This window comes from Ambystoma mexicanum, chromosome 7q, assembly GCF_040938575.1.
Source record: "Ambystoma mexicanum isolate Mex_15411 chromosome 7q, UKY_AmexF1_1, whole genome shotgun sequence".
Classification (NCBI taxonomy): domain Eukaryota; kingdom Metazoa; phylum Chordata; class Amphibia; order Caudata; family Ambystomatidae; genus Ambystoma; species Ambystoma mexicanum.
The window spans coordinates 722,738,317-722,765,255 of NC_090941.1; the positions used below are offsets into that span (position 1 = coordinate 722,738,317).

The 26,939-nt window shown below is 45.3% G+C and overlaps 1 protein-coding gene across 7 annotated transcripts in view; it reads right to left on the minus strand.

Moving 5' to 3' along the window:
* The window catches only part of PARP4 (poly(ADP-ribose) polymerase family member 4), a 2,748,946-nt gene that overhangs the window by 1,436,073 nt on the left and 1,285,934 nt on the right, over positions 1–26,939 (minus strand). For all 7 annotated transcript variants that reach the window (XM_069639202.1, XM_069639198.1, XM_069639200.1 and 4 more), the window contains exon 23: positions 19,380–19,447. In XM_069639202.1, the coding sequence (XP_069495303.1) occupies positions 19,380–19,447 (68 nt within the window). The remainder of the gene's footprint in view (positions 1–19,379; positions 19,448–26,939) is intronic.

A 26,939-nucleotide genomic window follows, 5' to 3' on the forward strand; every position in this document is an offset into this window, starting at 1 on the left:
AACGATCGGCCTTCCTGTTCTGCAGTCTGTGATCTATTTGAACGACCAAGTCTATATAGTCCGAACAATCTTGTGGGGGATTCACTACTTGGGCTAACACATCTTTGAGCTCTCCACGTAGACCTCTATAAAACAGCGTAATCCTTTTGTCCTCAGGCCATTGAGTTTCCACTATCAGTCTGTTGAAAGACGCAATATAAGCCAAAAGGTCTTGATTACCTTGTCGCAACGAAAGAAGCTCATTGTCCAAGGCCTGCCCCTGTGAATGTCTTGCGAACAGTTTTTCCATACTGAGCTGAAAAGCTTGAAAATCATGGAGGACCGGATCTTCTTGATTTACTAGAGGGATCGACCAGTCTGCCGCATTGCCACTAAGGTACGAAAGCACGAAAGCTACTTTAGCTTAATCAGTTGGAAAGGCTGCTGGCCGGCATAAGAAATGCAACCGGCACTGATTGATAAATACTGCAAACCTCTTTGGGCCACCAGAAAATCGTTCGGGCGGAGCCAGAGGTACATTCCCAGGTAGGTTGATCTGCACTGGATTCATAGAGGATGTAGAAGGAAGATTTCCCCCAGATGCGGGTAACGGGGTCTGTCCGGCTTGTGACTGTAGCAATTGTCTAGCGAGATCATCTGTTCGCTCCTTGGAAATAATCAGTTCCCTTCTTAGAGCGTTCGTTTCCTGACGGGCTGCATGCACTTCTGCCCTTAGTTCCCCAAGTAACTGGGCTAGCTGGTCGGTATCCGAGGTTTCCATAGCGCCTGGACGGGAGTTTTGTGGTAGGCTTTGCGTTCTGTAACGCTCACCTGATTCCCGTAGAGGCGCCGGTCTTGACTGGACGTATACCGTATCTTCAAAGGTGATGTGTAACACACGGCTGGCTCTTTGGGCTGGACCTCTGTGCACTGTATGTCTGACTCGAGGGGTAAGATGTCTGCAGATAGAAAATATGGGATTAAGGAACTGGGTTATTGAATGTCTCTCTCTTCTTCCCTTTCTCTTCTCCTGTAGAACCCCAAAGGTTAACGCTCTCACCTTAGGTAAGTGAACGCCGTGCTCTCCATCTGCCTCGGGGCAGGGTGCTGTAACCAGTTTCTTCACTGGATAAGGGGAGCAGGCCTCTTGACTTCAGAGGACTGCTGTCCGTCGTTTACTGAACGAACGGTAAGTTTCGAGTAATTCTAATGTCTTTAAAGTCTTTAGTAATGATGTTTCTTGTTTTGCAGGGTTCCGGCGATGGCGGATGACGGGCTGAAGTGAGCTGAAGTTGGAGCCCGTGTGATGAATAGAAGCGCCTGGAAGCACGTAAGTAAGCGCTTGTTGCCTGCTTCACGATGCGCTCTAACTGTCTTTTTATTTTGCAGGTACAAGTTCGGAGCGGCTGCAGGGTGCCGGAATACCCACTGGGTTAGATGTGGAAAGGAGTAATGGCACGTGAGTATTAAAGTTCCCCAATGTCTTTAAACGCACCTTGTTTTGTCTTTCAGATGCGGGATGCAGCGCCGAAGGCCTCCGGAGCGTGCGAAGAGTTGGTAAGCTTTTGTCTTTCAGATGCCGGAATGCAGTGTGAAGACCTCCGGAGCGCACGAAGAGTAGGTAAGCCTTTGTCTTTCAGATGCCGGAATGCAGCGCGAGGCGTTAGTGACAGCCGATGGACCAGGTAAGTGAAGAGCTGTCACTGAAGACCGTAATGCTAACCTGTTCTTTCTTGTCTTTATAGGTGTTGCTGAAGACTGGATTCAGGATGGTAAGCCTTTTTCCTTAGGCCCAGGATCAGATGCAGAAGACACGATGAGCGTTCTGCTGCAGAGGATGCAGAATAACGCGAAGCAAGATTCATCCATCGGGTGTGGTTTAAATAGCCTCCTGTAGTGCTTAGGTGTCTCCTTCCACAGCCACGCCTAGGTAAGAAAAGAGTTCCTGCTTTCCAGAAGAGTTCCAGTGTTCTGAATCTAGGGAGTGGCTCCTGCCCCACCCAACAGGAAAAGTAGTTCCAAACAGAAGAGGATCAGAGGCTCAACTGGCAGGCAAGTAAGCAGCATGGTCTGCTGCAGGTAAGTCCACCCAAGCATTATGAGCCCGGCGCTTCCAGCGCTGGGACTGGGCATATTTATGAGCCTGGTGCCACTGGCGCCAGGACTGGGTCCAAAAGGTCCCAACTGGGACTGGTTGGCACTCGGAACCTGGGTTATGGATCTGCTTCCAAGGGAGTTGGGAAAACCCTGACCTTTTGGAAGCAGAGATCATGACAAAAGATCAAATATTGGGCACACATACGACCACAAACTCCCTTGGTATCCTGCAGGTTTTGTAAAGCTGACAATCAGACAGAAACTCATAAACATCTGGTGATTTATTGTGCATATTTCACTGATCAGCAAATTAAGATGTTTGGACAAGAACTAACTGGCGATACTTATCTTGCACAGGAATCACTGTGGGTATGTTGCATGACAGGCACCAATTTGAAAATCTTGCTGCCACTAACACAGCTCCTTGATCACATCAACGAAGCACTGGGTCGACTAATGATTGTATCTACTGGTTAACATACTCTCCTGTAATGATACGTTCTTGAGAGTGCACCTTGTTTGACCCTATTCCCTCCTATCAGGAGTCCTATACAATTTACCGACTACAGCTTATTTCCTATAAAATGAGTTTTCATGGCCACTAGTTTGCTCAGGCTAGGATCTGGCACTAACGTTTTCTTGGAATTGTAACCTATGCCTCATGAAAACCAGGCACTTCATATGGTATGATACAGGGTATTTTTGGATACTCATGGTGCTGTGATCTTAATCTGATATGTACTATTCAAGTACGATGACCTGTCAGTAATTTTCTTTTCAAACTGTTGTGAATCCGGTCTATGGTATGGACAGAATCATGTGTCTTATCGTAAATCTCTGTACATTTGGAATCTTATCCTATCTTCCAGGCAAAAACGAGAATGTATAATTGGCTAATGTAACTTTGTTGTATACATTGACCGGTACATAAAAATGTATATGCATGTTTTATTATGTTTCCCTGATAGCTACCAGAAATATCGCCATAAGGGTGAGCAACCTTAGTGAACATAAATGCAGGGGCACAAATAGAACTCCCATCATGAAAGTTAAATCTAAATTAAATTCCCACACATGAACAAACTGCCATGGGGGAAACATAACAAAAACTGCATAACAGTGAGGATTGCTGAGAAAGAACCCTGCTCAGAGGTCCTCTTGAAGACAGAGAGGGCCGCTAAGCTCTCCTTCACTGTTCCAATCTGAAGGCCAATCCATGCCATAGAAATCAGAAAATCCCGAACAAGCAGATAAGATACATTAAAGGGCTCAGCCTTCTTGTCCAACACCAAGCTGAGAATTTACAAAACGTCCAGGCATAAACGTATTTGCTGGCTGGTTTAAGAGTTGAAAGGAGTCCATCCAGAACATTGGCTCTCATTATAAGTTGGGCGGTGTGATAAAATGTGGCGGTAATATTGTTTGACGCTGCATTACTGCACCGCCCAACTACGAGTTTGGGGATAAGGTGGAGAAAAAACCTCCAGAAAGAAGCTGGAGGTATTTCCGCCACCTTACCAGCCAAAATTAGCCAATTTGGCAGTATTACCGGAAGCAGTAGCGGTAACACTGCTGAAATCCTGCATGGAGTGCTATGGACTCCAATTAACGGGGACTAATACTGCCTTCTGTCACTTGTAATCTGGCCAAAATGGCGGTAATGGTAATACAGTTTGGTGGTATCTCAGCAGATTTACTGCTGAGATAACACCAACTCATAATGAGACCGATAGTCCTACGAACCTTGCTGCTTCTATCTCAGCCTCTCAGCAGCCAATCATTAAAGTTCAGAGTGCTGATGTTCGAATGGAGCACCGGCCCCTCCAATTGAGAGAGTAGGACCACTCTCCTCTGGAGTATTAGGGAGGACAGATGGACATGTCCAGAAGCTCTGGGTACCACATCCTCCGGGCCCAGCTCAGAGCAATCAAAATAAACGTTGACCCGAACAGTCACAATCTTCTGAGAACTAGCAAATTACATGGTTTGGCAGAAACCCAGAGGAGATGGAAGTTTTACTCGAATGTTATTGAGTCCCACAGAGCTTCATATCAAAGAAATTCCTGCTGAACAACTCACACTTCCTGTTCACACTGGAAGCAAAGAGGTCGGCATGGGGAGTCCCCCAAACAGGAGAGGATCTCCTCAGGAAATTCCTGTCGGAGCTCCCACTCGTGGGAGGCCAAAGATTGTCTGCTCAAGGCATTGGCTACAAGATTCTCTATCCTGGCAAGATGGACCACCGCCAGTGACATGCTGTTCTCCAGAGCCCAGAACCACAGGCACATTGCTTTTCTGTACAGAGGCAAGGACACCACACAACACCTCTTCTGTTGAGGTAGTGCAAGGACCAGTACACACTTGCCCCACTCCAAGAGAAGGAAGACATGCATGCATTCCCTCCTGAGACAAGCCACAACCACTGGCAGAAGTTTGGTGAAGACCCTAGGCGCTGAAGAAAGAACAAATGCCTGTACTTTGAATTAGCTGTTGGAAGATCCCACCACAAATCTCAGATATTTCCTGTGCTGGAGATGATTGGGCACATGGAGGAAAGTGTCCAACAAGTCCTGCAGATGGAGAGCTCAAAGGATCTCGGCCAGAGTGACCATCTTGAACTTGTCCATGCGTAGGTAAGAGAAGGGCTCAAGTCGAGGGTACATGCGGGTCGACGGCGTCCACCCACTTTTTTCAGAGGGCGGACGCCATCCCTCTGCGTATTTATGTAAAATGAGAGCCATTGACTGTCTTTTTGGAACTTAAGAATGTATGCCGTCCTCGGAACTGGAACTGTAGTCCAGGTTCACAGGCCGGGCACTGCACCAGACAAGCTGATGAAACACAGCAAACAATTGAAGGTGAAATGTCACATTTTGGGACTGCATATTCCAGGGAAAACATTGTTATTGATTCTTGTTGTTCTAAAACGTGCACACCTTTTAAGGATTTCAAAACACTGTTAGAAGATAATATCTTCTCTTGGCTTTTAATGTGTGTTGATTTTATGAAAGGGAAATGGCGTTTGTCCTGTGCAATTTATATGGTTATGCAAAGCCAATTGAATGAAATTTGCATATTTCCCCTTGATATGCTAATATCTGGTGACATCACATGTGTATGTTAATGAGTCGCCCCACTTTTTTTGTAGGACTTGATGACTGGGTACAAGTTCAAGAGCCTGAGATACAGGATGGGACACATGCCCCCGTCTTTCATCGGAACCAGGCAGTAAAGAGAATGCAAGCCCTTGCCTCTTTCCGAGCACGACACTTTTCCAATTGCACCCTTCGCCAGAAGTGGATGAAACTCTTTTAACAGGAGAGAATCCAGAGGGCAGGAGGTAGGGAAGGAGGATGGTCTGGATAGCATTGAATAAGGGGGATGCAATAACCCTGCATCATAACTTGTAGGTCCAGTCGTCAGATGTGGTACATGCCTATCCTTGTTGAGCAGAGAAATTCTTCCCCAGCCCCCACACCAGAGTGAGAAATAGGAAGTCCTCTTCACAGGGGCTTCACATGTGGGACAGCAGAGGGCACTGATGAGATGGCAATACCCCCATTTTGAAGGCCACAATCTAGACCCTGGTTGGGGGTGTCTGTCCCCTACCATGGTGGGCATTAGAGGGCAAGGGTTGAAAACCCCTTCCACTTGCAGCAGGAGCAGCGGGCTGTTGACAGCCAATCTCAAGGATTTCATTATCGCCTTGGAAGACTGGAATTTCTTAAGGGAGTCATGAGCTTTGGCTCGCTCCAAAGACAGTATTTCCATCAAAAAGCATGTCCAGGAGCTTTGCCTGAACATCTGGAGAGAACCCTGAGATGTTCAATCAGGAGAATATCCCGAGGCTTGTTACAATGGCCAATGAACATGCCATACAGTCAGCCATGACAAGGCCCAATTGTAGCATTAAGTGCAGAGCCTCTCTGCCATCTTGCATTACAGCCCTCTATAATGTCACCCACCAGGAGATTTTCAGCAGACTCAAAAATCACAGTCCAGAGGCCAAAAGAAAATGTGCAAGATCCGTTAACCGCCCCCAGGGCAAAGCTACCCGAGGTGAACATCTTGCATCCCAAGCCTTGTCTCTTGTTTTACCTGTAACAAGGGCAAAGAGGGGTAGGAGGTCATCTTGAGGCTTGCTATCCCGGCCAGAACCACTAAGCTCTCTGGGGAGGCGTGAGTAAAGAGGAAAGCCAGATCTGAGTGTGTCACATGGTGTTTCTTGTCCAAGTCTCTGTCCACTGCAGGGACTAAAACTGTCTTCTCCCAGGCCTCTAACAATGGGGCCTCCAATTCTGGGCTAACGAGCAGTAAAGTCTCTCTTCGAGCCCTCGCCAACAATGTCAGTTATTTCAAACTGAAGCTTTGGCCTGGCCGGTGATGACAAGCCCAGTGTGTATCCTCTACTGTTCATCATCTTCTGGAAGGAAGCATGAAGTTTTGCCAGAGTCAGCACTGGCAGAATGTCCAGCTCTGGGGAGGTGTCGATGCTGCTGGCCTCCTGCAAACGGGGCGCCAGATACATCAGATCCTCTACCTTGGCATAAAAATCCTTCGGGAAATCTAACACATCTTTGGAGCTTTGGGGTTACAACCCAAATGGGATGAGAGCACCCTTCTCGTTGCAGAATGCAGACTTCTTCGACCTGGATTTGCCCATTGGAAGTGGGACATGATCCTGAGTTGGCCCAGCGGTGCGAATAGCACTGAGACGAGGGGAGCAGGTGCTGGAGACACAACACCTGAGGGCAGTGTCACACAAGGTCTGTCTGGATCAAAGTGCGTCGCAGTCCGGACCGAGTCCATAGGCAAGCAGTCGGAGTCACGCAAAGGATCCCTGCCGGATCCTTCAAGTGCAGTTGGCCCTGTAGATGCTACCATCGACACCGGCACCCTGGTGAAAGATGTTAGCTGACATTCTTCCTATTTATCCAGGGTGGAGGATTGGGTTGGAAGCAGCACCTGGGGGTCCGACTCCGCAGAGGAGTATATGGATTGAAGGCTCTTCTTCTTTGAAGAAGAAGAATTGTGTCTAGTTGAACCACTCAGGAAGCGGGACCTCTTGTGGTGCTGCTTCTTCCTTTTCCGAGATGGGGTCAATCTGCTCTCCTATGCACCAGACCCTGTGACTTCGATGCAGTCCTTCTGTCATCACTGGGGCAAACATTTAAGAGTTTTGTTACTTGTAGGGCCTTAGGATGCATCCACTGGCACGACCCTCAATCTTTTGAATTATGATCCTTCTCCAGACAATATAAACAGATCCTGTGGGGTTCAGATCTGCACAAGGCTTGAAGGCAGAAGCCTCTGTGGGATTATGTAACACACAGAAGAAGTTTGACAAAATAGTGGCTTTCCCACAGCGTACAAAGTGCATGGAAAAAAGGAACTGAGGTCATGAGGCATGAAGGTTCTGTATATACTTGCCCAGATGTCTCTTCCAGTGTGAGTGCTGTTGTGGGTTGGAAGAAACAGTTGGACACGTTAAGGACATTTCGACTGATGTTTAATCAAATGATAAGAATAAGGCCCATCTTTCCCTACTGTAAAAGGGTATGCCTGCCTATCTAAATAAACTAAAGTTGCTCGTGGGTCATCAGCAAGTTCCAAATGAATACGTCAACTGTCCAAACTAACTCTAACTGACCCTACCACTAGGTTAACTAACTTACATGAGACAAAGAGAATGTCTTTCCTCTCCCGGCTGCCTATTATAGAAATGGCTCTTCTTTATTTCAAGGCTTTCTTAGCAACGTCTCTTTGAATTGTCTCCTGACACCTCTTGATAAGTTCTTGTAATTCGCTCAGAACAAACTGACCTTTTGTCCCCTCTTTAGGGATAGGTTTTTGAAAATTCTTCTCGGTACACGTTCTTATACTTTGGTCTAAAACTTGTATGCCTTTCTGAGTCTTGTAACCCAGGCTTTGTTAGTTTGGGTATGCTTTGTTAACATGTAACCTTTCCCTTCTCCTGGGGTTTCTCACTCTGATTGTCTCTCCTATTATCTGTTTCATATGATATTTTGATTTCCCATTCGTAATTACTGGATTTTATCTCTGGCTTTCTCCACTCTTCACTTATTAAACCATGGGACACTTTCCCTTCTTCCCATGGTATTCGTGCCAAGTCTCTAATTACTTTTGGTTCATGTTTATTCTTTATTCTCCTTATGGTATTTTGAGACTTACAGTTAAACAGTTTTATATTCAGTATCTCATTTGTCTCGAGTTCTTCTCGTTTCATAACTGTCTCTCGGCGGCCTACAGCTTCTCCCATTCTCCCTGTTACCTCTTACTGTGCAGGGGAATGTGGTAGGGCTCGACACTCGCTCGGGCCCTCTCCTTCTGCATCCTGTCTCTCGTGCTTCTCAGTGTCGCAGGCTTCCCATTCTCTGCCTTCTCTCTCGTTGCTGCGGTGTACAGGTGTAGGCACCAGAGAGCTTTGCTCACTCCCCACTTTGATGGTTTCTGCACGGTTCACTGGGGGGACTGCCCACCACAATGTCGTGGCCACTCACCACCGCACATAACAGTCTCTTCTCCAGGCTCACAACGGCTTCTCCGTTCTCGCAAACGCTGGGCCTATGGTGTTTGACTGGCGCCCTCTTGCTTCCTTGAAAGTCACGGGCTGTGCGGCTCTCCTTAGCTTCACCTCTCCTAAGAATACTGATGTCAGGGGGCTTCCCCCTGCTTACAGCACTCTCTCACTCCGCTGTTGCTTTGCCTCTTCAAGGCGCTTTGCTCTTAGGGGGATTCCCCTGCTTGGGATCCTATCTCTCTTCACTTCTCCCAGTTAAATATACATCTCTCCTTAAAGAGACAAGTTCCTTTCCTTCACCTAGATAGTTTGTTTCAGTATTGTCTTCAGCCAAACACCAAGATGCCAGAGTATTCTTCATAGCAGCTATGTATGCTGCTATGGTGGAGGGTCTAGGGAGTTCCACAAAGGAACGTGAGTCCTTGTCCCATAAGGGAAAGTCTCTGCCAGTGAGGCTCTATACCCTGGGACTGACTACTGTCTCCCAGGGCATGTAAAGTCACCATTGGCTTTACTAGTCCCAAATTACTAACAGAACCAGTACAAACCATCATATTGTGGACGTGCTGGTAGGGGTAATTCGATTGCCCCTGGGTCTGTTATTCGAGGGGGCACTGTCCCGTCCCCCCTCGTCGAGTTTTGGCTGGTGGCAGTCGATACTACTTTTTATATTCAACCGCGAATATATCTCTATGGGATTTTCCCATTGTTCGAGGCTAATACTTTTTTACATAGCCTCTAACATACCGCCGGTTTATTTATTTAATATTAATTCACCGATTGGTATTTTCTGCCAAAACTCGGTTTTAAAATGGCGTTTGTGTTCGCCTCTGTAACTCCAAACCAAAGGTCAAGCCCTTTGTTCCACTTTTGGCGGGCTTCTACACAGAAGCCCTCCAAAGTGGTGCCACTCTGTCTGGGTACCACAGGGGGTGTGGGAGGGGGTTTAGGCACCCTGGACTGAGTTGCCTTGGCAACTCAAGTCGCACTCTTGTGTGATTGGCCCAAGTGGTGAGCGGCCTGCTCACCACTTAGCATTTTTGATTGACAGCTAGGCTGAATGAATGGGGGTTTCTTGCATAAAAGCAGGGCTTTTGGGACTGGAACTTCAGAAATCGCCACAGGACCTGAAAATCCGATGAGGGAGAAGCTGAGCCGACCTGCTACGATGACACCACCGGTGGAGCCCTGCTGAACTGACTCACCACTTCCCAACGACAGAGGAGATCTCCCTGCTGGAGAGTCTTCTTCCTTTGACTGGTGGGCACAACCAGTTTACCTTCTTTTCTCGCATCCCAGGACGTCTTGTGGTCGAATTGCCCGTGCAAAGCACCCCGGCAACCGGATAGCCACTTACCACTGGACCGCGAATAAAAGGACCGCTCCTTTTAATTGAGAACTCCACGGCTGGTTTCTTCCCGGGCAGTACAACAGACTCCTGGCTTCCTCCCTGACGAGATCCTCTCTTCCCCCGGACGAAGCACCGACTTGCACCCGCTGCCAGGAACAACTACCCCCGCTGGAGCGTTCTCACCATTTTAAGGTACCATGTCCGCCAGGCCTCCCTTTCTAAAGATTGCTACAAGGTAACAATAATCCCTTAACCTTCTGGACTGGGCTGGCCACCTTGACCATCTAACTGGTCCCTTTCTGTTGGTCCAACTCTTTCTAAACCTTGTGCAAGACTTTTGGGCACTTTCAACCGTGTGACCTTGGACACATTTCGACCGAAGCCTCTTAAAGTGGGTCTGGCCTTGTTAACTTTGACTTTACGGTTTTAACCTGCCTTTCTCTCATACTGTGTTCGTCCGAAAGTGTTGGGATCTGTTTCTATCTTTGCTCTGCCTTTCTCTCCCTCTTAAACCGATGGATTAGAGTGCCATCTCCGTTAAGCGCTCACCGCTGTCTGAAAATAAGTGTTACTTTACTTAAGACTTGTCTAATAATCGTTGAAGGGAGTGTATATCTTTTAGTGACCGTGTTTTTGAACTGCTTGAGATTAGTGCCAGTGTGTTTAACTAGATGTGTTTTTAAATAAATAATGATATCTCTTTTACACCAAGCTCTGGTCAGTGTTTGCTTGTTCTATTGTGTTCTATTGACCTATTGTGAATACTCTGTATACGCCTAACTCTTCTTGAGAGAAGTCTGACTGCTCAGCCACAGCTACCAGGTAAATCTGGGTGGTACAGACTGCTACCAATTGGGTTTACTGCCAACCACCTGTTGTCTTAAATCTTTTGCAGTGGTCCCAGAGGGAACTGCACAGGTTTCTGCCTAACAGCCACGCGGGTGGCAAAACATATCATAGATGAGGGAATCCACACTAAAACAGCTTCCCAAATATATTTATTTGTGAACTATTTCTACCTTCTTTCCATTCACCGTCCAAGAGAGATTCTCCTGGTTTTTCCTTTTAGCACTAAAGATCATCACCATGACTTTGCTAGTATTAATTTCTAATGTATTCTGCTTCGAGTAAGGCTGAAGTGCCACTATACCTATTTGTAAACTGTGACAAGGTCAGTAAAATGATCTGGTCAGGGAGGGGTGAGGACCCCCTGTCTGGACTAGAAGGTTTACCATGGTGAAAGCCATAGCCAATCCTGTCACTTAGGGGGGGGGTCAGAGTTGGGAGGGCCTCAATCCCTGCCCCTTCTTGAAGTGCCAGTTTACGTTCATACAGCACCACTGACAATCACCTAATGCCTTGCTCACATGATGCTAGCCAGTTTCTCTATCTAAAATCTACATCTCCCAGCATTCTCCGTCAGAAAAAGACACATTGCCGCCCAAACCAAAGTTACCCGAAGTGACCAGGAGCCTGAAAATCGCAACCGGCAACGTTGAGAAGAGAGATCGCTCCATGACCTAAAGAACCACAACCAGCATAATAGGGAAGAGAAGCCACTGCGCAAACCAGAGATCACAGAGGACTGTGCACACAGCGCACTTCAGGGACATTGTGCTTACCTGGGGTTTGCAGAACCCTGGCGGTCCCACAAAGGCCCTTTTATTCTGACACAACGCCACCAGGACTGCCTTATTATTATTAGATGGTTGTAGCTTGTTCCCATCTTAGATTTAGGTTTAGATTAGGCATTTATCCAACCTGCATATACAGTTTAATAAACATCCTTGAACTATGATCACTTGGTGTCTGTCTTTACTGTTGCCACCATGAGTTCCTTACAATGAGTGCAGTATTTTTCCTTTAAGCCATCATTCTGGGAAAGGGACTGCAGTTTCCCCATTCTTATAGGAACGGTGGCATGACCAGGTAATGAGGAATTATATGTGCTGGCCAAGAGAGCAAGGAACAATCCAGCTCTAATATTACTACTAGTCAACTCAGAGATGGGTTTTATCCACTCTATTCTGATGCTCTTGATGAGGTGGTAGTGGTGGATCGAGATCGGGCCAAGGGAATATGAATTCCCCAGGTTCCAGTATTCCGTGGAGCCAGTAATCTTCAATCCTAAATCAATAATGACGCCCAATTCCACAGAATGGCAACCTCTCCATACCATAGCACAGTATTTTTAAGAATATATAAATTGCAAGCTGGATAGTGTGGTCAGGGCTTTGATGGCAGTCTACTGTAACATGGATTCCAAAAAGAGCATGCTCCTCGTTAAATATGGGAAGGATTATGCAAATCAGGTGGTTAGAGCATGGCATACTTGCCAAGGAAATGCATTGAGACTGATAAGTTGGACACAAAGAACCTTCTTTTTATTGGGTAATGAAAATGCCTCTGAATGCCAAACAGTGAAAATACATCTTGTTATTAAATAACTCCAATCCAGGACATGTTTATTTATTTATTTATTGGTCATTTCTTAGGCGCTTATACAATTAGCAAAAACTGTTTCAAAACGACCACAGGGTGGGGAAAGGGGAAGCAGACAACGAATTACAACAAAATAAATAATTGAATTAGTAGAGCAATAATGAACATAACAGGGAGGGGAGACAAACTTGCGCGTTCTGAGTGTTCAGAACGCACAAGTGCAGCAGGGATGGGGGTAAGGGATAGGTGCTGTGGTGCTCATGGAGAAGTGCTTGGGGTGAAGTGCTAATAAGAGAAAAACATAAGTGCAATCTCCCAAAGGGAGGGTGAGCCTAATTAAGTGCAGTATATAGACAGCTGCTGGGATGAGAGATGTCGGGGCCCAGAGGATACATAAGGGCCCTGCACATGAGTCAGGATACTGTAATCTCAGCAGGCAAGAGAGGAGGAGAAGGAAGAGGTAAAGAGAAAGGTCTTGAGGCTTTTTCGGAACTTAAGGAGATCCTGATCAAAATGCAGAGGGAGAGGAAGTCTATTCCACAGAAGGGATCCTGCCAAGGAAAGGGATCGACCACCAGCTCTCTGTTTATCAAAAATCTTCACACGCAGGGAGTTGGTGCCTGGAGTCTAGAAGGGGAGTATTTAGTCAGGAAGCGTTGAAGATAGAGTGGACCCTGGCCCGAGATAGCCTTATGGGTGTTACAGAGGGATTTGAATTTAATCTGTGCTGAGACCGGGAGCCAGTGAAGGCTTTGTAGGGCAGGAGAGATGCAGTCCCTGGGCTTGAGGCCAAGGATAAATCTCCCTGCCCTATTCTGGGTTAGCTGGAGGGGTCGCAGAGTGGAAGAAAGAAGATTAAGGAGGAGCTATTGCAATAGTCTAGCCTGGAGTGATCCAGAGCATGAATAACACTGAGTCTCTGGGGCAAGGTTAGGAAGGAGAAGGAAGAGCTGAAAGTGGGACTTCTTGACAATGTCCTGAATATGAGGGACGAAGGAAAGGGAGGAATCGAAGATGACTCCGAGATTCCGGGCTTCAGTGGAGGAGGGTGGGGGCTGGGGCATGGAGGAAGGCTAGAGTGACTGGAAGAAGTAGGGTGCAGGTGACCCAATGGGGAGAATCTCTGTTTTGTTGGCTTTGAGGCAGAGGTCATGAGCAGTGCACCAGGCCTGGATGGCAGAGAGGCAGTCGGTAATGAAGGAAGGTGCAAGGGCGTCAGTAGGAAGTTTGAAGAAGAGTTGTGTGCCATCAGCGTAGCACTGGAAGTTGGGTGAGAAGGAGGAAATGAGGCATGCCCGCGGAGAACTGTATATGTTAAAGAGCCAGGGCAAAGGAATGGAACCCTGGGGGACACCACAGCTGGAGAGGGAAGTAGAGGAGGAGAAAGGGCCCAGAATGGTTTTGGAGGAACGATCAGTTAGGAAGGAGGTAAGCGAGTCCAGTGCCCGCTCAGAGATACCAAGGGTATCATGGAGCCTTTTTAAGAGAATGGAGTGGTTCACTGTATAAAATGCAGAGAAGAGATCAAGGAGGATGAGGACAGCAGGGGAGCTGGAGTCAGGGGATGCAAGCACTTCTTCATGGGTGTTCAGAAGAACAATTTCCGTGCCTTTTGATGCTCCGTAATCCACACTGGTGGTCGTGAAGACAGCCAACAAGTTCGGTATGAGAGTTGAGTTGGGAAGGGCCAACCTTTTTGAGCAGTTTCCTTAGGAAAGGGGGTGATGGAAATGGGGCAGTAGTTGGCTGGGCAGGAAGGGTCTACAGAGGGTTTTTTCAGGAGAAGGCGCACAAGGAAGTGCTTGAGAGAGGATGGAAAGGAACCAGTAGGAATGGAGTGGTTGCAGAGATCCGCAAGAGCAGGGGCGAGAGTGGAGATGTTGTCCTTGATTGTTCTGGAAGAGCATGGGTCAACCTGTTTGGAAGAGACCTTCATGGAGTTGACAACTCTGGTGACTTCTTAAGGGGAAACAGGCGCGAAGGAGAAGGAGAAAGGAGGCGGGTGAGTGGAAGGGAGGGGGGAGGAGAGGAGGGTTGAAGAGTGCGAGAAACGGCTGTTCAGTGTGTCCTGTGTTTTGGAAATGAAGTGAGAGGTGAGTGCATTGCAAAGGGCCTGAGAAGGAGTATTGCCAGAAGATACTGCGGGCAGGTTGGCAAGTTCCCTGCAGATTTTGAAGAGGTCAGCCATGTTGATGGACGCACTGGACACTCATGCCTGAATGTCAGCTCTTTTATTGGCATGGATGGAGAGTCTGCAGTGTCTCTGGATCAGTCGGCAGGCCATTGTGTCAAGAGGGTGAGTCTGAAGTGTGCCACTTCTGTTCAGCAGCCCTGCACTCATGTTTCTGGTCTGCAAGTTCTGAGTCGTACCAGGTGTTACGTTTGGAGGCAGGTTTCAGGCAGATCCTCATGACTGGGAAAGGGTGTTGGTAATAGACAGATAGAGGTTGTTGAGGGCAGAATCAGTGGTACAGTCAGTGTTGGGTGAGCAAGGGGGAATGAAGGTGGAAGAGAAGGCAGCAGCCAACACTGGTTTCATCGGACGGATGTTCGTGAACGAGATTGGTGTTACGCTCACCTGGTTCCCACAGGGGCGTCGATCGGACCCAGACAGCTGCGGTCTCCACCAACGTGATGCGTAGTGAAGAGATGACAGTCTGGACTGGCCCACCTAATCTTGTCTGCTGGACTCGTAGAAGTATTCTCCTGCAAGTGGAGAAAGGGATTTAGCCACCCGTGGCCTTTAGTGATGGCCCCCAACAGTTCTCGTTCTCCCCACTAATCACCTCCGATATTCCCTTTTGGTAACCTCACCTTATGTTTTTTAAATGAGCAGCTCTCCATCCTACATGGCATGCAGGGGCGCGTAGATACCAGTTACTTCACTGGGTTGAAGGTACTGGAGGGGTTCCGGAGGAATATTGACTCCAGTGTCTATAAAGTTCAAAGAGTTCAATATGTCTGATGTTCACTCTTGTTCCATTCCTTCGTTAGGTTGCAGCTGGGTCCAAAAGAATATTGCCTGGAGGCAGCTGATGGCGTTCAGTTAAGAGTCTGTATTACCAAACACTGTCCGATAAAAGTTGCATGAGTTTAACTTGCTGTTTTCTCTCCCTTTATAGGTGCGGCATAGGAAGATGCGGCAAATTAAAGAATAATACCTCCGGTGGTAAAGCAGGTAAGCCTATGGTGGCAAAGAGATTGTCCTTGTTGGTTTTCTCGGCTCACCTTGTTATTCCTTTTGTTTTCCCCCCAGGTGCTGGGTTTCAACGAAGAAAATGATGGAGGCAGCGCCGAGTCGAAAGATGCGGTGGACCAGTGAGTATAACGCGGCGCTGCTGCTGGCAAAGCGGCGCGTGCTGAAATAATGTCCTTTCCAGGCTCGGAGTTGTGCTGGGTCCGGAATCAGGTAAGGAATCAAATAATGTCTGTGATCTAACCTCTTCCCCTTTCTTTGCCTTTTGTCTAGGAGCACCGGATTCGAGGCAGGCGTGGCAGAAAAACTGGATGCTGACTTGCAGACACAGTGAGCGTCGCGCTGCTGGATGCAGAATAACGCAAAGCATGGGCTGCTGTTCGGGCGTGGTTTAAATAGCCTGCAAAGTAGTCCCAGGTAAGAAGCTCCCCAGAACCACACCCGAGTGAAAAATAGTCCCTGTAATAAAATAGTCCCATCCAGGCATCACGTTGGCTTGGACTCATTTGCTGCATGGTCTGCATATGGTAGTAAAGTCTATGAGCCTGCGCCTATGGTGCCAGGACTGATTTCTATGATGAGCCTGGCGCCTAAGGCACCAGGCCTAAGGCGCCAGGACTGAATCCAAACAGCCCCCAGCCGGGGCTGTTGGGGTTTTAATGAGTATCTGGTTGCCTGCTCCTGGGGCTGATGGACTTGATCCGGATGCCCGGGGGTAGGCATCATGACAGTTGACAGCACTTATGAGGGGTTGTCCCAGGGCCAAATGGACCGACGTGAGTGGTGAGGAGAGAGTAGTCAGACCAGGAGAGCAGGGTGACCAGGGCAGAAGAGAGAGTGAGGTGGTGTGGATGATGGCATCTAGCGTGTGACGAGCAAGTCTATAGACCCAGGTCTATGAAATAGACCTGGGTAAAACAGGTATTTTTGGGTAACAGTATATCAATGAAGTGAGCAAACATGTCAGCACTTTTTCCTCTTTGAATAAGGCACAAGCAACCTTAATTAATATAATCCATCCAAACAGGTTTCCTTTAGGACCGGTCGTGGTAGGAACTACATGGCTCTACAAGTTTTTAAATTTACAAATTCTAGTGGGCAACCCAGAGGACGGGGGCAGAGGCCCATCTATTTCCCAGCATGGCCAATATTACAGAGGAGGATTATGTGAAGTAGATTCCTGTCTGGACGATACAATGGTAAGCCAACCACTCCATTCTTTCCTACTGAAATTTGCAGCATCCAGCATTCCCTACAAAACCAGTTCAAATTACAGCAGATCCTTGAGTTTTACAATTTGTTCAGGGTTTTCCCACAGAATAGTTTCCAACCCACTTCAATGCAAACATCCATTCAGAATTTGTTTGTCCAGTTCGGGACAGGGCCATAGTTCAAGAGATCAAACGGCTTCTACCAAAGGGCGGGATAGAGTATATTCACGTATTCACTTTTATCTCTCATGGTTTCTTGAAAGGAAGCAGGATAAGGGTTTCTATCCTGTGATAAACTCGAGAAGGTTAAGCAGCTTCTTAGTTTATCAGCATTTCAAAATTGAGACAATTTACTTTCTCCAGTATATGTTGCACCCAGGGGACTGGATGGTATGTTTGGCCTTGAAGGATGCCTACTTGTCAGTCCCTATTTACTTCCCCACACAGGACAAATCTTAATTTCTCTTGGTGCACATCTACTTTTCAATTCACCTCTCTACCATTTGGTCTTCCACGGTTTCCCGGTGCTTCATAAAGTTGCTTCGTCCAGCGTCTTCATTAACCTGTTGGTGGCCCTGAGAATTCTTTGAACTGATAGGTGGACAGTTTGCTTTTCCAGACTAGAAATATCTGCCAAACAGATATTACTAGTCTAACATCAACATTCTTGCATTAGTTAATAAGCTAATGTAGCAGAATCCAAATCCTACGGCCCAAATGGCTAACATATGTTTTTAAACTATGAAATGAAATATATATGCTAATCAGGTTGTTATATTGTATTAGCCTGCTTATAGGTTAATGGGCAAATACAGCTGTTCGAACTTTATTTCTCACTGACCTTTCACACACACCCCTCACACATTACCTAAAGCTGGTACCATTCAGTGCCACCAACTCATCAGCACTCTGCACCACCATCTGTCCTACGTCTGGTCTCTACACCCACCTCCACACCTCCTGATCCCTCCCTTGAACACACATTGCCTTTCATTCACTCCCCATATATACAATTATCTTCCCAATTCCAACTCTCCCTCCAACCTACATTGGTTCCAGCACTCACCTAACTCTGTGGGCCAATTTCTTCCTGACTTTTTGCCCAAGGGCTGGGTTAAACGGGTGCAAAACTTTAAAAACCCTTAGTCTCCCGCCTCCTTTTCACTTTTTATAGTGTAGCAGCCAGGTGCTAATGCTGCTCATTGTCCACGTGGCTTCCTTCATGTGCTGGTGAGCTTTGTTGCCAATTCAGTTTGGGGAGGGTTTCTATTTCTCTCTGGTTTCCCTGCAGTCTATTCTCCCTTCCAGTTTGTTTTCCAAGGCCCAACCATCAGTCTGGGGTTGGCAGGTTGAGTGTTGGTGTCTCTTTGGCAGGAAACATTTCAGTCCATTGTCTGTCAGCTCTTGATTCCATTCCCCTGGTTTGGGTTGTTTTCGTTGCTCCAAGGTGAATTCTGGGAGTTGCGGTTCTGAGACACAAAAGAGAGAACACTAGCAAGAAATAGTACTGGGAGGCATCATGTGACAGAGGGTGCTACCTACATTAACATTCATGGCACTGTGGGGGTTAATGATTGAGCCCCATCCTCCAACTCTGCTTACCCATCTCAGGGACAGGGCTGGACTGGGCTTATGTCCAGGTAGCTCCCTGCCCCGCAGTTGGAAGGAGTCCCAGGTCCCTCCTGACAGGGTCAGGCTCCTGACTTTGTTACATTTAGTAGGTGTAGTCCTATATTTCTAATAGGAAATGAAAAAAGGCAAGTAGCAGAATTAAAACTGATGTGAGCTCAAAAACCACAACTGCCTGAACAGTCTAAGCTAGCATGATGCATCTTGCGTTTTCTCGCCCAGCTTAAGGGCCCAGATAGTACATGACATTTAAACAGCGGCAGACCCCTATGGATCCATGCTGAGACCAGCTAATGAATTTAGTAAGAACTGTGGGGAAGAAATAAATACAATCACTCCAACTATGTTTCAAACAAAAGAGAATACTATAGGTTTGTAACTTTCACCAGTTTTGTGTAACTAAAGGAAAAGAGACTTTGGTATATATGAAGAAATGCAATAGGGCAGGTTCGGTATGACGGATAACACCTTAATATGTGCCATTTGGTTTGAATTTGGTTTGTGGAGGATCACTTGCCAGGCTCAACATGTAATACCTATTTCGAGGAAATGGAATGAGAAACAGGAATAATAACAAAATGATTGTATGAACTAGTTTGCAAAATACAACTGACAAAGTTACAGGAAATGTATACCATGGATTAGTATTAACTTTGTATAAACTTGTGTGTATCATTCTGATTAATATAAACCTTTTTAAATGATGTATGTTTTAATAAGGCCATTGTTTCTATGAGAAGGCATTTTCAACAAGAAAATATACTAAGAAAACTAAAGAAACCCCAAGTTGATTCTCTGATCAAACAAGGGCCAGAGGTAACCAATGACAAGTCTTCATTTTATTCGACCTTCATCTCAATATTTTCTTCAGCATTAATATGAATCATTTCTGTCGCATGCATGAAAACATGGCTTGTTTAAAGGAAAACTTACTTTAATAAATGTTTCCACCAATTCGAAATTAACGACCGGCTTACTATACGAACAGACCTCTTCATAACCTGTGCACATGAATGAAAAAATAAAACATCACACTGAAGAGAAATGCTGATACTGCATTTTCATGGATTAGCAACACAAATATTGTACCGTCTACTTTTTACAAACACTTGCAAGATTTTGTAGGTTGTCCTTGAACACTATTTTTTCCAACATCTTAAATGTACAGTGGCATGCTGGCAATTAGAGGCTACTTAGAAGGGCAACAGTTTTCGTTTCTCCATGTGTTGCATTTTAAATAACACCACAAACACTACAGGAGTTATAATACCTTTGTAGATCAATAAAAAAAGAAACGCAATTAAACCCCATTTTGTTCCCCATTCCAGCACTTCCTGCGATTTTCAAGACACACCGGATACTTAAAATACTCAATTTATACTCTACACAAGAAAGAAACATTACAATCCATCATGGTTAAAATCCTTCTAGCCAACAGTTACCCGCAAATTTTATTTTCATTATACTACCTCATGACATTCCCTTTCAAACTATACTACAGACATTGGCTTCTATCCTAGGAAAATTAAATACAAAATACACAATAAGTGAACAGAATTGACAATATTATGCATCAGGAAATATTAACATACTTGGCATTACAATGTATATTGTGATGAAGTTATCAAGTTTGACATGTGGAGACAAGAAACAGGAAGTTTTTTCCCTTTCCCACTAGTACCAGACTTTGCAAGTGTAACTGTAGGTCAAAGTAACAGAGTATAAAATAGAACACCAGGGGACTTGTGGAAGAAGCTAACCAGGGAGCCATTCTAGAAATGGTCAGACACATCTGGTCAGAAGGCAGTAGCGTTGCTGAGAGACCAATGGTTTGGACAGAAGACTTGAACAAAAAGCTGCATAGACCCTGATGAACACCAGTCTGACATGGACAGCAAGTCTGCACAGAGAGACAAGCTTGTGGTAAACACACGTTCTGAGAGTGGGGAGGCACAGGGAAAATCTTGCCCCTGAACACCTTTGGCTTGGGAGAAGTGAGTGTTGGAAAAAACCCTAAATATCCCATCAGGAAAAGACAGCAAGAGAGTGCAGAGAGAATTCGATGAGAATTTGGGGAGGTGGTCCACAAGTTGTGGTTCAGTCGCCCCCAAGGCCAAGGTTTTAGCACTAACAAGGTCAGTAACCCAAAAAAAGAAGTGTATTGTAGGAGTGGCAGCTCACACACTCCAAGGATTGAGTATGTGGCACTGACAAATTCAAGTGAATCGAGTGCAAATGTGCTGATAATGTCATGAGAAGCAAGTGCAGTTCTGCTAAGAAAGTCAAGTATATGGCAGAATTGGGAAAACCAGGCTCAGAGGCACTGATAGTCAAGTGTAAGTTCAAGCAGACAACTGGACGAAGAATTATGTGTGGAATGTGGTCCAAGCAAAGTACTACAAAGACTGAGCGCAGGGAGCTTTGGTTTCTGAGAATTGCTGTTCCAACACTTCAGGAGTGAATGCAGAGGTGCTGATAAACTCCAATGAACCAGACACGAATTACCTAGAGAAGTTTGAAAAAGGCTATGTTTAAAGATACGATTCAGGGGGACTGACAAAGAAAAGTCACTTAAAGAGATTGCTAATGGAGTGCCAATCTAGAGATGTAAACCAGTGGCGCTGAAAAAGAAAAGTGAATCAGAACAGAAGAGTTCACAGAGATTGGGATTCGCACATTTTCCAGGTAAAGTGGAGGAGGCTGATCGGGACAATCCAGTCAAGAAAGAACTCAGTTGGAGTCAGCTTGCTCCAATCACTTAAGCCAAAGGTTTTGTTGGGCACAAAAAATGTTAGCAATGACTTAGCTAAAAAAGCAAAAGACTGTGGCACAGACTCACACGCTACTAAAGTTGAGAGACTATTATATAGGAAATGTTGCTTGGGTGGCAAGATGGCTGCACAATGCATGACCTCTGCCAGCAGTACACATCTTCACTAGAAATATCCTTACCAAAGATCGAACACTGAATGCAAATGCCAGGCGCTTGCAGCGGTGGCCGGAGATGGGAGGCAGAGTAGCACTACACTTAGATCCGGAGCAAACATGATGATGCCTGAGGTGGGGATCACTGGCCGGAAGGATTTTACAAGACGTACAAGAGGCAAGGAAGGATGTTATTGAAGCTAAAAATATCCTTTGGAAGCATGGCATACAATAAGCAATGCTATTCCTAGCTGAACTGCCCAACATTTTGTTTACAGATCCGAAGCAGGCATAGTCTTTTGTGAAAGAAAAGTACTGGAACGGTGGTGGTGGGGGGGGGGGGCTTATTTACAAATTGTAAATCATGCAAAACATCAGTGCTAAATTGTAATTGCCTACATCAAGATTATGCTTGGTGGCTGTTTCCCTTGTGGTATGCTCGCAGTCTTCCTCCGGACAGTAAGGTACTGTAAAGTTTGCTAAAGATGTTTTTTTCTGTGGTTTGGGGGAAATTCCAGTCAAGTGGGGTTACTAGCGTGGGTGAGGATTGGGTTGTTCACAAGTATTGGTTGAATTTAAAGTTCGAATTTTGGGTTTCTCTGAGGTGCATAGTTTAAAGATAGTGATCACAGAAAGAGTGAGGTTGTTCTAAAGCAATTACATGAGCTGGTGGATGTGGACATCGTTCATGTTATCAAATATGCAGGATGGAAATGAAGCACATTATTGGCAGCCTTGGCGCTAAAGTGCTGTTATATTTAATTGAGAATGTCATGGAATGTGAAAGTAATCAAATATAAATGCAGGCAAATCATAGGTTCCGCTAGGTGACATGCTTTAATGCGGCACAAATACCCTATCCGACCAGACCCCCATCTGCCGGCCAGCCATGGTTTGGGCATACATAGCCAGTTGAATGTATGCCTCTAATTCAAGGGGTGGATCCATTTACATCCTTGGTTCCCACCAATTAAAGCACCATGAAGAGATTACTGGTGAAGAGAGTAGATATATCTTGGTTTCGAGTGACGTCGGGTGCACTCATAGTAGTGTTGAAAACGTATGCCTTGAATACAGAGAATCCTACATCTTATTTAGATTCTAAAGCCCATTTAGACGACTCCCCAGACTAAAAAGTCATATGGGCAGAGGAAGTCAACCGTGCACTATCACTTTATCTTGATAGATCAACTCAATCAAGCCATGCCTTTCCAAAAGACACCATTAAGTGGCCAGAGTTGTCGGGAGTATTATATGATGCCTGACGCAGCATCTACCCTGACAGAAGGGAATATACATACTATTTGCATGATCATCTGACCTTTTCATGTTAGCTTATTTAATGGTAACACACTCTTCTTAATACTGGCATATCTTGTGCTATCCTACCCTGCTCTCTCTTAGAACACTCCCTGGTTTTGTTTGCAACTCTGCCCTCAGTTCCTATTCAAATAAATATACCTTGGTGGTTCAAGAAGTTCTTTCTATTTAATTCCATCTTTCTTCAAGCCATATCTAGAGAGAGAAAGCATTGTTATCTGATAGTAATGTAAATTCTATTCAGATGCTCAAGTATTGTGGGAAACCTTGTAGGTGTCCATCAGAGGTGTCGGCATACACAAAGAATGTGACATTTTGAAGGCAATACATTATTTGCTTACACGCTTGGAGAGTACACTTGAAGAATATCAACGTTATAAATTCAGAGACATTCACCAGATGTACTCGGCATACTTAAAGACTCACTGGATACATTCAGACACGCAAATGACAAGTGAGAATGTGGAACTTGCCCCTGCAGCTAGACGGAATGGTGACGGAATGGTGATGGTTGATGCCCAATACATACATGGACTTGATCGAATCGTAGGAGGGAGTGGACACTGAGATGGGGCTGACTTCTCTATACATGAAGGATGGTAATAATCACAAAAGGTACTGAGAATTATAGCTCTTAATCCACACCTTACATTTGTAGGATTGACAGGAAACATACAATGTATTGATCACATAGCTATTTGATGGCTGCCAGTGGATCAAAGTGAAACCTTAAATGAACTGTTCCCAATACAAAAGAAATAGCAAGTAATTAAAACACTTCCCAAAGAGCATCCCTATGGGTTAGTCAGCCTTATAGCAGTGACCTAAAAAGAGTTTGTGAATAAGGGCTGTAAGGATAGCTCAGGGGCAACGTGCTCATCTTGGAAGCAACACAGCAGACAGCAGCACGATAGCCAGACTTGCGTTTAGAGGCTGGAGTGTAGCATGAAGTGAGACATAAAAAATAAAAATAAGACGGTAACACATTTGCTGAAATGTTCAAGACTTGGCTTCAGGAGGGCAATCTCCAAAATTCCACCCATACAGTTCTAGTGACCTTTCTCCTTTGAATCCAATAAGCCATCCTGTAAATGTCACTCCTACATGCCTTTACTTTCAATAAACACCTATAATAAAGTACTTGATACCCGCATCGCACAAAGAGTGCTCCCACTGATGCGATCTCTAATAGTAAAAGATCAGGCAGGTTTTTCTCTCACAGGCCGACATTGAATAATTTGCTGGGTTTTCCTTAATTCACAATATTCGCCTGAGCCTGTCAGCTGTGATAGCCAGCCCAGATGCAGAGAAGGCGGTCGACACACTGGTTTGAGAAGTTTCACAGATGTGAGTGCAACTCATTGCATGGGTTAAGCACTTGAACCCAAATCCAAAAGCCATAGTATTTACGACTAAACTTCAGTCAACAATGTTCCACCCAACGAGAGGAACCAGGAAGAGATGCCCCCCTTTCGTGCCTTCTTTTTGCCTTTCCCATTGAATCTGTGGCATGTTATTTTTTAGAATTCCATCAACACTGTCATTTGATTCTATCAGCCATAACCTTAATGTCATTATATGTTGACAATATGTTATGTTATGTGAAATACCCGGAAAGTATCCTAAATCCCACAGTAGAGGATTTTTACAAAATTGGTGAACTTAATGGATTGTGAATAAATTGGGACAAATTGTTGCTCCTTCCCCCAACAATGTCAACTGTAAAGATAGGTGGTCATTGTGACTTTAAATGGTAGGAATCTTCAATTAAGTATTTGTGCACGTATAGTGATGTATGTAGACATAATCACTCTTTCTCAAGAAAACTATCTTACAAATTTAGAAACCATTGAAATGAAAAAAGTTCAAGCAATAAATATGGGCCTCATTTATCGCATGTATTTCTTTGGCGAAAACGGTCACAGTTCCCAAACTTTCAGAAATGTTACTAAACGCTCCTGTTATTCCTCCCAGACCCTTCTGAGATTGTTCAAGCGATTTTTGTTAACATTAAGTTGGGCAAACAGTCAACACAGGATAGCCTAGGACATTTAAACCCAGCCATATGAATGAGGGGGTTGACAGTGCCGGATCTAGAATTGTACTACCAGGTCCTGCCACGCGCATTATGCAATATGGCAGGGTTTGAAATGGCTGGGAGCTATTTAGCTCTTGGTTACAGCCCAGGAGAGCCTGGTTGGCTCAACACAAACAGCTTCCAGGACCTACATTTGACTTTTCACCCCAAGCCATCTGGTGCTATGTAAACATACCTTTGCAACATTAAATATGTGCGTTTGTGAATGTGTATAAATAAGCAATGGCCTGCATATAGAAGACATTTAAAGCATAATTGGTCCTATAAAATTGACAAAGTTAGAGTTTGCATCTTTTATGGGAGTTACATTTGTAGAACACTATATAACAGCTCCTAGTTCATCGGAGGTAGCGCCTGCTTTACTGAGTGATGCCGAATACCCAGGAGATGATTTTAGTTCCTGCTAGTCAAAACCTTATATCAAACCCTAATTATGACGTATATAAATACAATCAAATTCCCTCACATAGCAGCAGAAGGAACAACCTGCATCTACTTTATGGGGTAGTAGTCACTGCCCTCAATTGAACTGCAAACAGTCATGGTAAGCAAGGTGCACATTGAGCCATGGTTATACTTGACAGACAATGAAAGGGGTTAACACTACAATTCCATACTCATTTCATCATATAGGTTTACATAAATGACGGTATCTATACAAAGACAGAGTTTTAAGCTTGTCAGAATAAATAGGTGTAGAGGTTAATGCCCTGATTATCATTGTATACTACACTTTCAAGTGTATATTAGGAGTTCCTTAACGCCTTGATTATCATTGTATACTACACCTTCAAGTGTATATTAGGAGTTCCTTGTGCCCTTGTGAGGGAAGCCTTGGTGAATCTAGTGGAGACTTACAAGTCCTAAATTGTTAATGGGGCTAGTTTATTGGCCCACGCGTGGGTCTCCAAAATACCTTGTAGGAAGGTGAGGCCAGTTATATTTGTGGATGCACCACATCACACCTGGTTTGAGAATACCTGCATGTTCTGAAAAATGTAGACTTGGACAGAGGAGTTGCCTTTCTTGAAATTTCTTAAAAACTCAGGATTCATGTTTACCGATATCCCAAAGTGTAGTTCGCAGGGTAAAGGTTTTCCGAATGGTTGAATAATTTGGCATAGCCATAATTTGCCTTATTGATCTGTCAAAGAACGGGTCTGTGGAACGAACGTGACTGAGAACATACCAAGGTGTAATATGAAACGGCACAGCAGTTGACTGCATGCAGGGGGAACTCAAGGATGGCAAGCATACAAGGGCCCCAGAAGAGGATAAAGGGAATCAAAATATAGTAGACATTAAGATCAAAGATGCATTAGTTTATGCAAGGTCAGCCGTGGAGACTTAATTCAGTGTAGCAATTTGGACATCCTATGTATCACACAATTATTAATAATATTATATTATCACATTATTATTATTATTATTATTACAAGACCTGGTGGTCTGAATAAGGACAAATGACTTACATCTTGGGAATGTATGTTCTTTCTTCAGGATGTTTCTCCAGCAGATTCTTCAACTATGATATTCTATTCTCGCGCTCTGGAACACTTGTGTATGAGCGCAATATAAATAAAATCATAGCATATCCCCAGTGCAGCTGATCTTCAGATACTTTTCTGCCAACGGGGGGCGCAGTGCTCCTCCACTTCAGCTCCACCCAACGCCTCTATTTGACCCACCCCAGACATGACATTAGGGCAGTATGTACTGAGGCACCACACTCCATGACCTCAGTTCCACCCCTGTTCCCTAGCACTCTAATGCTAAGGGACTGCAGAACCATAGGTTTAGGTAACTTGCTGCCAAGAGGGGCAGGTTGGGAGGGTGATTAGGAATCATAATTTGTTATTCTAATGGATTCCTTCCTCCAACGGATTTCTCATCTGTGATAGACTCCCATAGCAGTCTGGGGATCTGGAGGAAGGAGGCGACCCAGAGGACACCACCTAAACCAGAAATCTCTGGAGGACTGCTTTGCTGAAGTGGGAATCTTGCCCCAAAAGGTAATCCAAGCAGTAATGTTTGGTAAACATGTGCAGAGAAGCCCAGGTAGCCGCTTGACAAATGCCCAAGAAAGGGAAGCCGCCCCCTCTGTAGGGAAAAGGTGGCAGCCAGACCTCTGGTAGAACGAGCCCCGATAC